At 40.5% G+C, this 15,675-nt stretch overlaps 1 protein-coding gene across 1 annotated transcript in view; it reads left to right on the plus strand.

The window, feature by feature from the left end:
• tns1b (tensin 1b) overlaps window positions 1–15,675 on the plus strand; it is a 213,304-nt gene continuing 197,629 nt past the window's right edge. Inside the window, exon 1 of the mRNA XM_051958597.1 lies at window positions 1–317. Within this exon, the coding sequence (XP_051814557.1) occupies window positions 219–317 (99 nt within the window). The 5' untranslated portion in view covers window positions 1–218. The remainder of the gene's footprint in view (window positions 318–15,675) is intronic.

Consider the following 15,675-nt stretch of genomic DNA (forward strand, 5'->3'; position numbering starts at 1 on the left):
ACAGTGGGTCTGCTGTGGGAAGAGCCAGTGTGGCACCAGGCAGCACATGGTGGCCCAAAACTAGAGCGAGGAACTCCCCCAAACTCCTGCACATTTCTTACTGTGACAGCGCAGGGATGGCAGGCAGGCTGTGCTGCAGAGGAATGAAGTCATAACCAGAAAACCTGCAGCACAAGAACCGGCGCTGAGGCTCTGAATGGGTCTGGACGTCTGCTCGGATGGGATGCACGGTGAGCTTCATCTGCTGTGAAGAGGACTTTCTGCAAATGCCTGTTCACCAACATGAGGAGGAGACGAAGAAAGGGAGCGTGGAAAAGGTAAGGGAAGTTTGCAGGAGAAGAAACGCTCGGGTGGGAAATGCGCACAGACACGAGTGGGCGTCAAAAGTGACTGAAGAGTTGGTGCAGACAGAGCTGAGCGTCTGTTCAGCTCGTTTTCAGTGCAGATCGGACGTGTTTAGTTGCGTATATATTTATGATTTAACTGGCTGTAAGAATGTTGGACGTCAGATAAGGATTTTCGACCTTTGCCTCCACTTGCAAGTTGAAGGAACCTCCCCACATCCAGCAGTAGGTCAGTCAGTAAACACAGAGCTGAATTCAGCCACTGGTAGGTAAATAAAGCACAAACACAGCCATCACATACACTTAAGACCAAAAATGTTCACACCTCTGTCAAATACAAGGAATTTCTGAATAATTTCAGTTACACATCCGTATTTCACCTGAGATTTGACATAAATAGGACATGTGGACAAGTCTGGAACCATAATTGTTACATTTAACTGTGACAAAAAGTCACCATATCCAAAATTATTTGGATATACCCCATAAGATGTTGAAACAAACCATAGTCTGTAAGGGTCTGAAGTGTTAATATTGTTTTCAATATTTCTGATTTTTTTTTAAACCAATTTTCTGACTTTTGATTTTTTGTTTTCACCCTGTTAAAGATGTTTATTTACATTTTTCATCATAAATAAATCGGCTATGGCTTCAGACTTTCTTATGTGTCCTATTTATTTAAAATCTGAGGTGATATACTAATATGCAACTGAAAAAAACTGAGAAATTTCTTGTATTTGACGGGTGTGAATCATTTTGGGCTTAAGTGTGCATGCTACTGTGTGTCTGGCATTAGGCTTTCAAACGGTGCTTCTGTTAAGGAATGAGGTAAACCATTCACCATAATGGATGCCAAAAGCAGCTCTGGAAAGTCCAAGTTCAGTCATGCTTGACAAAAACATGCATCAAAAGATCTACCTTTGGTGATGTCATGGAAATAATCCCCAGTTTCTCCCTCTTCTCCCCTGATACTTTGCTTTGCTGCTTAGGTAGAGCTGCACAAGTTACTGAAGGTAAAGGTGCTTTGCAGATGGAGGCGCTCTGATTTCTGTGTTATGGAACGTGCTCAGTGACCTGTTTATATGAATCAATATTCCCTGATGACAATCCAAACCTCTACATGTGTTTGGACAAATCCTCCAAGCTCTGTGTGCAGATGAATAACCCTCCTATCAGCACCTCACAGGCAGAGAGATCAACAGCATCACTGTGTTGTGGGCTCAGTTTGATCCCCAACATCAGTTATGAGACCAAGTTGTGGCTGTAATGAGCCTCTGGTGGGAGAGTTTGTTTGGTGTTATTTGGAGGTGAACACCAAGTATTGTAGATTATTTTTACCATTCACTGGGGTGCATTAGATTCACTGCTTACAAAATAACTGGACTATTACAGAGTTGATTTGATCAGACATCTGACTCTGCACAGATGATTTACTGAATTTAGTTTTAAAATTAGCTCAATTTAATGCTATCTTTACAGAGCTGCTAGGTACAACAACATCTCTGTCATTTTTTTGCAAGTTTTATGTGCATTTTTAGGCATATTTGCTGTGGTCAAGGTTTCATAACCTTTTCAGTGTTACACTCCTCTACAGATGAGCTCAGGTACCTTGTTATTAACCACCCATCTTGTTCCAAATGTGTTATTGCTTTTAAAATGGAAGTTATTTAACACTGTTAATCACCAGAAAATGGAAACATTGGTTGTTGTTTTTTAAAGAAAGTTAGTATTTATACAAATAGAACCTGGGAGAAGCATTTATCTCTGCTTACTTGCAAACAAGTTTGCCTGCACTTCGAGCTGTAAAGGTTTTACAGCTGACTGAGGCTAGTGGGAGGTGGGTTCTCTGCATTTGACCTAGTATGGCTGGTAGTTTCATGGCTACTGTGACTATAAATGTGCTACAAATAAATGTGAAAATGTCGTTTTATCAAAACATCATCTTCAATTCTGTCTATTTTAATTAAAACAGTTTCACCCCATGGTGACTGTACAGCTGATGTACTTGCACCGCTGGTTGGGAATTTCCAGATGACACTCTTTGCTGTTCCCACTTGCAGGACTGAACCTTTGTGTGTGTTCTGACTGCAGGAACCAGTCCTGTAGGACCTCTTTCAGGGCTGCTTCAATGGGAGAAACAATTACCTACTCCCCTGTAGGTGCTCCTGAGCAGTAGTGAAATTGTACTGTGTGGTGCTTCAAGCTGACTCGTACAGCTGGAAAAGAACAATGAACGGCATTTCCCCCCCTCGATGTCCTCTTGGAATGGCATCATCACCAGCAACATAAGATTAAACATAGGCTGACATAACAAACTGTCCATTGTTCGCTGTCATACATGCTCATCGAACGGGAGTTAGAAGCTACCAGTAACTACTATTTGATGTTGTTTTGGTGTACTCTGAGTAAATGTCTCAGTCCATGCTGTTGGATTCTACGCCACAATGGAATGAGACTGAATGGGCCAATTAGAAGCTTGTTCCTGTAAATATTCACACCTCTTTGTGCATTCCCAGAGTTCCTACTGTGGAAGACCTGTTGTATAACACTACAGTGGATGGAAAATCCTTTCATCAGTGAAATAATGCACAAATATTATTGCCTACCATGGATGTTTAGTGTGTATATATTAATATGCTTCCTTTGCTGTGGGAAGTAACACTGCAGAGATACTTTTAGTGCATCTCAGATGGCTTTCCCTGTTTATACTGAGCTGTGTGGTGGCAAAGCCAAACAGCTGGCACTGAGGCGTGTAGGCCTGTGGGCACATGGAGAGCTGTGGGAAATGAATGCCCCGGCTCTGCCAGCAGAACTGTGGTTGAAATAATGAAGTGGTGCTAAAGTGTTGAAAATAGTCACTCAAGTGAAGAGGCCAAGTCAGTCATGCTGGGTAGGAACAGTCAGCAGTCGCTTATGATTTAAAGGAACACCCATCCATCCATTATCTATACACTGCTTAATCCTCATAAGGATCACGAGGGGGCTGGAGTCTATCCCAGCTGACTTAGGATGGAGGAAAGAAAGTCTACCATAGGGCTTCATATACAGACAAACAAGCACACTCGCATTCACACCTATGGACTATTTAGAATCACCAGTTAACCTCAACATGTTTTTGGACTGTGAGAGGAAGCCAGAGTACCCAGTGAAAGGCCACACATGCACAGGGAGAACACGCAAACTCCATGCAGAAAGATCCCTGGAAGACCGGGACACAAACTGGAGATCATCTAGCTGCAAGGCGAAGGTGCTAACCACCACACCACTGTGCAGCCCATGAGAGGAACATTTTTGATTAAACTATGGATCGGAGAATTGCCATTCATTATGACTGAATGTGACTCAATTTAGTCCAGATTTAAAGATGAAATTTGTGAGAACAAGTATTGTGAGGGTTTAAAGCTTTAGGGTGACCGGATATCCAAGTGGCTGGTGTTGGCATGTCTTGAGCACCAGATCCCTGGTTGAATATCCTTCCACTACTCTGTACCAGTTTCCTGTTTCTCTTCAGTGTCCCATTAAATATAGGTTGACAAGCCCCACAACAATTTGAAGAAATAAGTTTAAAGCTTTATGCTGGATTTAAACTTTTGTACTTGGTTGTTGAACACCTTTGCTTCTTCAGGGTTTATGTACCTTTGTTTTTGCATAGGATTTGTTTTGTTTTTCATGCCTATGTTTGCATTGAAGGTGAGTGCAGGTGCAGGGAGACTACTTCATGTGTGCTGCTTGTGGTTTGTGTCCCATACGAAGAAAAGTTTTATCCTCCTGTCAGTGGCACTCAGGGAGGCTTGTGGTGCAGACACTTTGAGGAGCGATAAGAATCGGACAGAAAGTAAAACCCTCATGTAAAATCACACAAGCTAGACTTTGAACTAGATGAGGGGCTCTTGAATAGGATTCAGGAGGAATGTGTGCTGTGCATTTTGTGTCTGGTGTTATGGTACAATGGCATTCTTATACTTCACTTTATTAACAAGTCCATGTAGTTTTTTTTTTTTTTTTTAATATATACATGATGTGTGAAATAAGTCAGTACCATAGATGAGCATAAGGCGGCAGCGTCCTAATGGTCTAAAAAATGTAGATTCAGGCGGTCAAGATTTCCTAAGGAACCGATCCTGCAGGGAGGACTTTTTGTATCATTATTCTTCAGAATTGGTTTCTGATTTGTATTTGTGACTGAATTAGCCTAGCCATGCTACACCCATGTTTCTGACGGCACAAGGGTCTAGGGAAGCTCGACAGGGAGGGAGGCGGGCTAAAAGGTTGTCTATCAAATCCCTCTGCAGCAATTGGGTAGGTATACAACCAATCAACGCAACGAATAGGCTGACGTAGTTCCGAGAGCACCGGCGGATTGTGGCTAAGTCCCATTAGCTTCCCAACCAGCGGAGCCGCGGAGCCAACTGGTATATTAAGGATTTGCCATATCCCGTTGGCATAAGTCCAAATACGTCTTTCTTCTCAATGAAACACTTAAGTGCCGTCCTTTGTTTATCTTTCAAGTTGAATTTTAGCTTCAAATCTTTAAGGGCTGTGGCCAAAGCCAAGTCGAAAGATAACTGTTTATTGTGCGCTGGTTGTTTCTGTCAGAATCGTCACGCCTCTGTCGTCACTTCGTTACGCCCGCCTTCTGACTCTACACTTCATGGTGATTGGTCCGGCCAGTTTTAGGAGAATCCAGCCTCGAGCCTTATGGAGGGTAACTAGACCCACCCTGGCAGAGAATTAAATTCGTTGCCGTGGGTTGTCTAGCGCGGCTAGGCTATGACTGAATAGCTCTAATGTTACAACTTGCCATTGTGTATTATAGACTAGTTTTACAATGTTTGAGCAGATGAGGTGAGCTGGTGTGCTGAGCTGCAGTGAGTCACTAAAGGCTGGATGGAGAGAGAGATAGGCAGGGACTTCATAGATCTGCATATGTTAAAAGTAGAAATAATGCAGATACATCTAAGCCTTTAAACATAGAAATGAGGAAAAAAAACTTCCAAGTTTATGTACACATGCTGTTGTTTAGAAGTTTAGGGTCATTTAGAAATGTTCTTATTTTGAAAGAAAAGCACTGAAGATAAGATTAAAGTATTAGAAATACAGTCCAGACATTGTTAATGTGGTAAATGACTCTTCTAGCTGGAAACAGCTGATTTTTAATGAAATATCTATGGAGCTGTACAGAGTCCCATTTCCAGCAACCATCACTGCTGTGTTCTAATGGTACATTGTGTTAGCTAATGGTGTTAGAAGGCTAATTGATGTTTAGAAAACTCTTGTGCGATTGCGTTAGCACATGACTAAAAGTGTGAGTTTTCATGGAAAACATGACATTGTCTGGGTGACCCCAAACTTTTGAATGATAGTGTACATATGCCTGATTGATAAGAACGTGAACATGCTTTTAGAGTTCACACCTTGGTGATCTGTTTTGTGAAAGTCTAGGATCCAATAATGCCTAACCTTTATTCATTCTACCAACATCCTGGAAATATCTGAACTCTCTTTGGCTTGGTAATTGTTCAGTTGACTTTCTGAGCTATTGCTTGCATACTTTGGCTGCCTGCCATTTCACACTGGGCAGGTAGTGAACAGTTAGCTTGTTGTACGTAGCTCCTGTGCTGGGAGCAGCTCGCCCTCATGGTTCTACACAAAGCTGCACTAGTTTAGATGTTTGGCTCAAAGTGAAATCAGCTGACCATGTGACTTGAATTATTGTTGAGTGCTCTGCTATGAGTAGTTCATAATATGTAAAAAAACGATGGCTTAAGTAGGTAATAGTAGATGTTGGAGATGTATTTAGATTACATTTACTGAAGCAAAATTTTCACCTTTGGAGTCTGTATTTGGCCAGGGTTGGTCTCTGCTTTCAGTTTCTAATCACTGAGTTGTTTTTTTCTTTACTCCTTTTATTAAAATTTAAGTGTTGACTGTTAATTTGTACCCTTGCTACATATTTTTCCCTGAAGTGTCTGATAGTTTTATTTGCAGAGACTACTTTTAAGGTATGCTGATTCCAGATCACTTTGGTAAATATCCTTTTTTAATTTTTTTTATTTTTTAAACCTCCTTAACATGTCAATATGGCCTTTCTTTCTATATGCTGGAAGACATGTCAGTTGTTGATACGACTGGGTTTTTCCATTTGAAAAGCACAATGTACTGAGGGCAGTCTCCAAAACACAGATTTAGACCTCCAGGATTTCTTATGCATACAGTACCAATCCTTTAGACTTGCAGCATGGGACTTTTTGCATTCATTGTCTTTTTCAAACATGCATCCCTAAATTGTTACAATATTACAAGTTGCCATTGTGTAGTACACAGTGTTGTTAGTGTTTGAGCAGAGTTGTGGGTGAGCTGGTGTGCTTTAGCTGCAGTGAGTGGGAAGGTCTGAGTGGGTAAAGAGTTTTAGGGGTTAGGTCAATGACTGGTGTGAGATTTGACCTAGTTGGCTGAGCAGTCATTGCTTTCTTTTTAATTTTTAGTATTTGTGTTATTTGCCTAGTTCTGACCTGTGTGAAAATAGAATAAAAATAAAAAATTACCCACAATTCTGTCTTACTGTTTCTCCAACTAGTAGAAAATAATACAAATAAATAAAAAGCATTAAATGAGAAGGTGTGTCCAAGCTTTTGACTGGTAGTGTACTTTTTAGTGCCAATTGGCAACAATTATGTGAGATATGACTTGACTGATAGTGTTTCATGAAGGAAATTAACATGTAAAATATACGAAGGACATTTTTAAATTATTTTAAATTATTATTTTTTTATCTCCTTCATGATAGCTACGCCAAAGTAATTTAATTAGTATTGTAGAACAGCCTTTTTAACAATATTGAATCTGGTCTAGGACAGGTGTTTGTTTGGCCGCCCTTTAATGTATTTCAGCTGATGTTCAGACGAAACTTTTGACATCAGTAACGGCTTGCTATCCCTTCTTACAAAATTAATTCTCATTTCATTTCGATGTTATGTCAAGTCTGTCAAGTCCAGCTCTATATCTCCCCTGTTTCTGAATTCCCACCAAAGCGGCGGGCAGGGGCTTTCCTGGGATTTGAAGATTTTTGATAAAGGTATGCGGTGAACTGAAAGTTACCTGCCGCCCCATATTGCATTCCAGTGGATGCTTTAGCTGTGCGAAACAGTGTGTCCTCTGTGCTGCGTCTCTGGGGAGGCCTATCATTTCACTCCTACCTGCCGGCGCTGACCTGCACATGAGCCACAGAACAAGACCCTCTCTGTGTGTTCCTCTGTGGAGAGCTGCCCAGTGTGTGCTTGACCCAGCGGAGGGCTGTGATGTCTCAGCAGAGTTAACCCCTGTCATTTTACCTTTTAATGCCCGTGCACACAGGAATTTAACCTTTTGTGGGCATTTAATTTATTTCAGAGTTGAAAGCTTTTTCAGACAGCTGCTCTTCACATGACAGAGTAATCCACTGTGTTTAAATAAAGACGATATGCTGTAAGGATTCCGATGATAATAAGACATTGCATTTGGTTAATCTGCATCAGTACCTGATTGTAATATCACTTGCATTTGTCTGTCTTGATGTGGTAAGCTTCGTCTCTAATGCCTTTCTCATCCTTCAAAACACCGTCCCCGTGGCTAATATGACTGACTCATGCATGCTTGAATATGTTGCTGTCGGAGTTCTCAAACTTATTACTGAAAGGTTCACAGCAGATTTTTGTTCAAGATTAGAGGCCCAGAATGATAAGGAAATAACATTTATCAAATTGATGAATTTTACGACGGATCTGTTCAAGACCGTGAGGATAATTAAAATAGTTTTGAGCCTCCTAGGAGACATGGTGCTGTTTGCCAGCAATCAGATGCAGTGTGATCCTGATCTCTGATATATAATTATACCATGAACAAGACATCTCTTGTGATTGGACCAGCATGAAACTGAGGCAGACATGGCTTAGACAGTCCATATTTCTTTATGACTTCAGCTAGTGTTACATGTTCCATGTCTGAGAGTATGCAAGGGTCCGCTTGGCTCCATGTGACATAAATTTCATCATCTTCCAAGTTCTGTGGGAGTCCATATGGACCCCTCTAGAAACAACTGTGTGTAGCCTTGAATTTGGGTCTGTGTGACCTCTACACAACAAGAGCAGTAGTATACATGCTTGGCAGTAGTTTGCATGTGTGGAATATGTAGGTACGACTGCACACGTATGGAACGAAGTCTTCCAAACGGACTCCAGTGGAGGCAGTAGCAACAATTACATGTCTGTGGTGTCTGCAGCTGTTAAGTGTGTGCTTCTGCAAGGGAGTATAATCAAGGCTTCAAATGTTCACTTTATGTACTGCATTCATAACCGGAGAGGTGTGGGCTTGGTATGGATTGACTTGTTGTTTGATTCACATTTGGACTGAGGGCTGAACTCAAACGAAGGTCCAGGCTCTGAGAAGCCCTGGTTATTAGAGTTTATTCTGACATAAAGCAGCAGACATGAAGAACACGGCTGTACTAGCAAAACAGTTGTGAGTTTATTTAGTCTCCGAGAATAAATTCTTCAACAGCAAGCATGGCATTGACTGATTTTAAGTTTTCTGTTTGTTCGGGAGTCAAACAGCCTTTTACTTTGAATGCCTCACGGTCAGAGGATATGTGAATCCGATGAGCGGATATTTCTTTTCCAAATAGCCTTTCAAGACATTACTTATGCAGTGATGCGTAACGTTGCCCACAAAGGCTCTGGAACAAGAAGATAAAGGGACACAAAAGGCGCTCATTGAGCTTCTTAAAGTGTTTTTAATTCACTTGGCAATGCACAGTGGATAGAATGACAGTCGGAATGATAGATTAAGGCACAGGGCAAGTGTATTTTCCCTCCAGAGTTGCACTTGTGTGCCCCTTTTCTTGGAATGTAAAGCACAGAGCTTACTTCCACTTCAGCCTCAGACCTTGTGGCATCAGTGCTACATAATAAACTCCCTCTACCCCTATACCATCCAGCTTTTATAGCTTTGTGTAACTGTGAATGTGGCCTTTATGCTCCAATTTTGTTGATATTTCTCTACGTGTGGGGGGGATTTTCTTGTCTTCTCCCTAATACTTGGCAAGGCAATGTGGCATTCGCCCTTGGCAACGTTGAAATCCCACAAAGTCTCACTCTGGGGGCTTTTGTAGCCATTCACAACACTTCCGAGTGATGGACAGGGAGCTGTGCTCTCCTAGGTCGCATCCTTTTCGCCTCAAAATGTGTCTTTTGTTGATATTTGTGGCTCTTCTCTTTTCCTGGGGTCTTTTTCACCTAGGTCGGATGCCACAGGGCTCCAAGGGTAATTACTGTGACAGAGGGGCAGAAGTTAGGCTGGGCTACCCAGGTCGCCCAATCATGTTTTCATCATCGGGAGAATGTTTTTCTTTGAGAACGTAATAAATCCCCCCCTTTGACATGCTGCATTTACTCTGAATACACACAGGAAGAAAGACCCCAGATTTTTTTTCTCTCCACATTTTGCACCAATGCTTGTAACAAGCTGAGGCAGATCATTGATGCTAGTTCGCCCTCACTGCTTTTTAAAAGGATAGGTTTGCACACTTAGACATTCCACTGTGCAAGAATTTCATAGGTATTTGCACTGGAATGTCGTTTCTCAGTGGACTGTGTGGGAGACGTAATGGTCATTCTAGGGTCTAACATATAGAGTACTCACTGTCACATGCAGAGCTGTATAGAAAATTGTACAGCTTGGTACTCTTTAGGCAACAGAACTGTGCACGTTTCCAATCACGTATAAATGGCTCACTGTGTCATTTATTTGAACATCAGTGTGCTTCTTTTTCCATGTTTTTGGACCAAAGCAGCTCTCCTCGTTATGTGTTGGTTTTCAGTGTCTCCAGGGGTCAAAATGCAACACAGGGAAACACACGGGCTGTTGATTGTTCTGTAGTAAAAGCTTGTCGTGCCGTAATTATTAATAGAACGAGAGTAGAAATTCAATATCCTTCCATTTAAAAAGAGGGCACATGTTCAGCGTTCCCGTGCTGATCCCTGTCAATGACAGCGGGTGTGTCTCACTGTATGCACCGGGCGAAGGGATCTTTAATTAAATCACTCTTGGACCCATTGCTACACATGTGTTGCACGCGCCTGAAATCCTACACAAGCGACACCAGCGTGCCACACATTTGTCTCATATATACAGTCTGGGAGTGTATTTACGGCACCTCCAATGCTGTGTTCACACTAAAGCTGATAATGTCCCCATTCTATCTTGTTTCTCATGTATAGGGTGATACATTGAGATATATATATATATATATAAACATCAGACTGGAATTGTCTACAGATTTGCTATATCTTTTTATAGAGGCTGTTCCTGTAATGGATCTGGTTGCCTGGCAGTGATCTAAATCCATGGAGCAGGCTGCTTTTATAGATGGAATTGAGTCTCTACTTGTTTAGCATAAATGTACACTACTTTTTAAAAGATTGGGGTCACCCAGTTTTATGTTTTCATGAAATATCGCACTTTTATTCATGTGCTAACATAACTACACAAGGTTTTTCTAATCATCAGTTAGCCTTTCAACACCATTAGCTAACACAATGTAGCATTAGAACACAGGAGTGATGGTTGCTGGAAATCTTCCTCTGTAGCCCTATGGAGATATTCATTAAATATCAGCTCTTTCCTGCTAGAATAATCATTGACAATGTTCATAATGTCTAGACTGTATTTCTAATTACTTTAATATTCATTGAAAAAAAATTGCATTTCTTTCAAAAATAAGGACATTTGTAAGTGACCCAAACTTTTAAACAGTACTGTGTATTGGAACAGTTTAGAATTGAAGATAAACTTGTCACTGCTTTGTGGTGTACAAAATATGTAATTACTTGCTGCTTGTCTTCTGATGTACACATTGGCCAATACTAAATTATTGGCAATAAGCCAACATTGTCTTAGTTTTTTCTTTCTTTGTGCATAGCAGATGAAATTGGACAAAAGCAGCTGTATGTGTCATCCTTGTTGAAAGCAATCATCAAAGACCAACAGCAGTTAGGATTGAAAACTACACGGCAGCAACTGGATATAAAGGCCTAGAAGCGTTTGGTGTAAGGCAGACAGTGTTTCTTTGGTTCTGTGTGGACTTTCCCAGACAACAAGAATAACATATTGGCTTACCCAAATTGAGGGGTTTTACCCTTTAATCCTACTTCATTTTGCATGACTGTTGTCACAGGAGTTCTGAGAACATAATCTGCAGCTTCTTTGCCTTCTAAGTGCCTATCTGCTTTGGCACTCTGTTGTATGACTCTGAAAATAGCCTGAATACCTCCACGTTATTGTACTGTGGTGCTAGGAGCTGTGTATCAACTCTGACGGAGGGTTATATTTCTATGCAAGTAACATAGTACTTGTTGACTTGGAATAACTACACTGACTTATAGTTGCATAAAAAGTCGCTGCAGAATTGTCTGAACCGTTGAAAGTGGCAGGTGTCGCACCAGCTTCTCTTGCATTACATTGCTGTTAGTTTGTCATTTTTATTTTATGTTGAGTGATTTGTAATTGTCACCATTTACAGTATCAAATTTTATCTTGATTAAAAATTTGAAGCAATATTACATTACGTCAGGATTATTAAGTTAAAAATCACATTCCAAATGTTTCCTGAAAGGTTGGCCTCCCACTTTCAGAGATGACAATAATGGATTTCACAGTCTGTTGTTAGGTAAGGTGCCTTTTAAACAGTATAACGTGAAGCTGCACATGTTGCTTTATTGGCTGCATTAGCAGTGAACAGCTCCCTCCACTCCAACACTGTTCCTTATTGCACTGGATAGCATTCCTTTCTCTGCACTTTCACTTTTGTGTCACGTTCCCGACATCTGTCATTTTGTGCCATTGTCTTATATTACTGCTAAGCTCTACTGCTGCCAAGCCTTTAACATGTGTGCATTCTTAAATTTAGACCCTGAGATTAGTACTTGGCATGTCAGGGTCAGAGGTGAGTGCTCAGGGAACTCCTTCACACCCAGAGAAGGCTGTTAGATTTCAAGAAAAGGATTGAAATTGTGCCGCAGACAATCATAGGAAATATGTTTATTTCGTCAGGCTGTCAGTCATGAAATTTTAGTTGAGCTGTAAGAAATAGTTTTCATGAACATCTTAATTGTCTTTCTTTGTTCATTTTATGCCTATATTAGTTTTAGATTAGTGGTATTAGTGCCTCTGACTGCAAGCTGCTTGCTGCAAATCCATCAGATTGCCTCCTCAAAGTTATTGGGCACTGCTGTCTCATCCGGATTAAAAGCCCACAGCAACGATGTGGTGTTTGGCCTTGGAGCTCAATCCGTGACGTTAATGTCAATAGATGCTCAGAGTCGATTGAATATTGCAAGTTAGGTGTGTCAAGATAAACAGATGGTGCCATTAAACCACAGAAGAGGGTGGAAACAGAGGAGCGCAACATGGAAATAGTGACTGAAACGTTTATCATTTTATCAAGATGAATGGAAATGATTTTTAGTAGTCCTAAATGGTTTGTATTCTTAATAATTAAAATTTTGCAGTATAGTTTAGGGCTGATCTGTTTCAATTTGAAGTCATATTTTGAAATAGTGCAATTAGCCAATCAAAGTCTGCAGTTTGGGATATACAGTACCATTCAAAAGTTTGGGGTCACCTATACAATGTCATGTTTTCTATAAAAACTCACACTTTTATTCATGTGCTAACATAATTGCACAAGGGTTTTCTAATCAGTTAGCCTTTCAACACCATTAGCTAACACAATGTAGCATTAGAACACAGGAGTGATGGTTGGTGGAAATGTTCCTCTGTACCCCTATGTAGATATTTATTAAAAATCAGCTGTTTCTAGCTAAAACAGTCATTTACCACATTGACAATGTCTAGACTGGATTTCAGATTAGTTTAATGTTATCTTTTGTGAAAGAAATGCTTTTCTTTCAAAAATAAGGGCATTTCCAAGTGACCCCAAACTTTTGAATGGTAGTGTACATTATGCAGTGCATCTGACCCAGCCTTTAAACTGTCATTTTGGTGCTTTTACAAAGTCATGCTCGCTAGTCAGTAGTGGCCCAATGCATCCATGTCTATGCCTGCCAACAGCAAGCATGTGAAACCCAAAGAAAACGTTACATTTGTGGTTCAGATAAATGGCCTCTGTTGAACCAGAATCAGTGTTGGACAGTAAGAAAATAAACATTTGGTGGTATGGGAGTATTTCAGGTTTGAGACAACACATGTACTTAAGATAGTATTGTGCAAGGCCTATTGTAAAATAAATAAAAAAAAATAACCACATCACAGGCTATCAGCACTATTAAAAGCACTACAGACATCTTTGTATGTACAAATGCATCGTCAAATGGTGAAGGTAATGATTCTCTAGCCAAGTCGAGTGAACAGACCATTTCTGTGTTCTGTGTGCATGAAAAGGCCTCACAAAGGCACTGTGGGGTAACGAAGACCATAATGCACTACCTCACTAACAACATGCCGTCCATTAACACCACTCTGAATGCTGAATAAAAGATATGTAATTCCTCCTGCACATGCCTCAGTCAAGTTGTCTTCTGAGAAGTGCACAAGATGAGAGGGGACTGAAAAATGTGGACTGTTAGTTTATTTTGATAGTATCTCAGAATACCATGCTATTCAAGTTAAGCTTGAATCGCAATAGCTATCAGAAAAAAATGCAGTTAGAATCTTTCCAATTGCTTAGTGCTAGCAGACTTGTTCAGTCAGATGCTGTGTTCCATCCTACACTGACGTCAACAACTTCAATAGCTTCACACTCATTGGAACATGGGTCAGACAGGACTTTAAAGCATTTTTTGGCTGTTTTTTAATGAGTGAAATATGTAGCTGGAGGGGTGTTCTACTGTGTAAATACGTATGAAATAATTTTCTATATAACCACCAGGCTCCAGGATAATTCGACCCAGTTAAATGTATGACTGACACGAATAGATCCAGAGAAAGAAAACTAGGATTATTTGCCGTCACTAGAGAGCCATACCCACCATTTATCTGTGCACAGTTGACTCAGAATGAATGTGTTTTTTTTTCCTTTTTTTTTTGTAAAGTCAACTCTATCTTTCTGTGAGGGAAATCTGATGTTTCACAACAGTAAATCCCACCCTTTAGATGCTTTATGTAGGCTCAGCTCAGAGCCCGTGTGATTTGCAGTTGCTGTTTGATGCACGTCTAACTTAAACACCAGCCATACTCTAAGCACCACAGATCTGTCATTGTCCAATTCAAGTCTGTAACTGCAAAAATCTAGCGCATCGCAATGACACAAACGTGCTTGCGCTGCATTATCTCAGACACTGGCCAAACATCTGAATTTCCACAAGTCTTTTATCTTGTGGAGAAAACTTTGTGACGCTGTTTGCTTGGCGTCTGGGTGGGTCTCTGCCATTTTGTTCCCAGACAAATGAAAGAAAAAGGAAGACAGCCAGTAAACAGGGAATACATTAAATCTTTCGAGCAGTGCCCTGTAGTCAAAACAAGAGCAGACTGCTGCGTTTTATCTGATGGCAGTTTTCTAAAATGTAGCAGGCACTTCAAAGCAGAAGCTAAAATGTCTTGGTATGATTTTAAGATACTGGGTTTTTTAACCAGCAGATGGGGACATTGCCATTGACTCTTTTTTAATCCTACATTTACTCACAAAAATGGTGAAGAAGGAATATAAATGTCATACTGTACTGTTTGCAACAAATGCTCTGTGGAGCTGATCAGCTTCATCAAGACTATGTGGATGTGGTTTCATCAGATTTGATTTACTTTTTCTGGCTCAACTTTGATTGGTGGACTATATGACATCATTTTTTCTGACCGATCCCCACCCTTTTGAGAACAGTAAGAGGAGCACAGACAAAAACAATTATGTCCCATAAAATACCCATAAATTATTTGGCAGAAAATAGTGTGTTCACTTAAAATCCCATCAGTAGTGCTAACAAGCTCATTGAGGCAAAAGGTTTTCAGGGGCTTTTCTGAAAACTGTAGCTATGAACTGAAATGATCGCAGTTTTTCAGATTGACCGGCACAAGTAGGAAAGACAGCTGGTATTAAGATGTTGGACTTTTTGTCTTTTGAAGCATTTTCCCAGGGGGTAGAAACATGACATAAAAGAGACAGTGAATGAGTCTAACAGCGGTTATTGTGTGTGACAAATGTGTCATGCACCTCTTGAAAAAGAAAACATGACTAAGTTATAAAGTTTAGTAAAAGAGAACCTCTTTTCTTCTGAAGCATTGAAAGATTCCAATGTAAACACTGTTAAACCCCTCCATGCTGAGGTGATGGCTGCGCAGTGTCCCA

This window comes from Acanthochromis polyacanthus, chromosome 14 (genome assembly GCF_021347895.1).
Source record: "Acanthochromis polyacanthus isolate Apoly-LR-REF ecotype Palm Island chromosome 14, KAUST_Apoly_ChrSc, whole genome shotgun sequence".
Taxonomy (NCBI): Eukaryota; Metazoa; Chordata; class Actinopteri; family Pomacentridae; genus Acanthochromis; species Acanthochromis polyacanthus.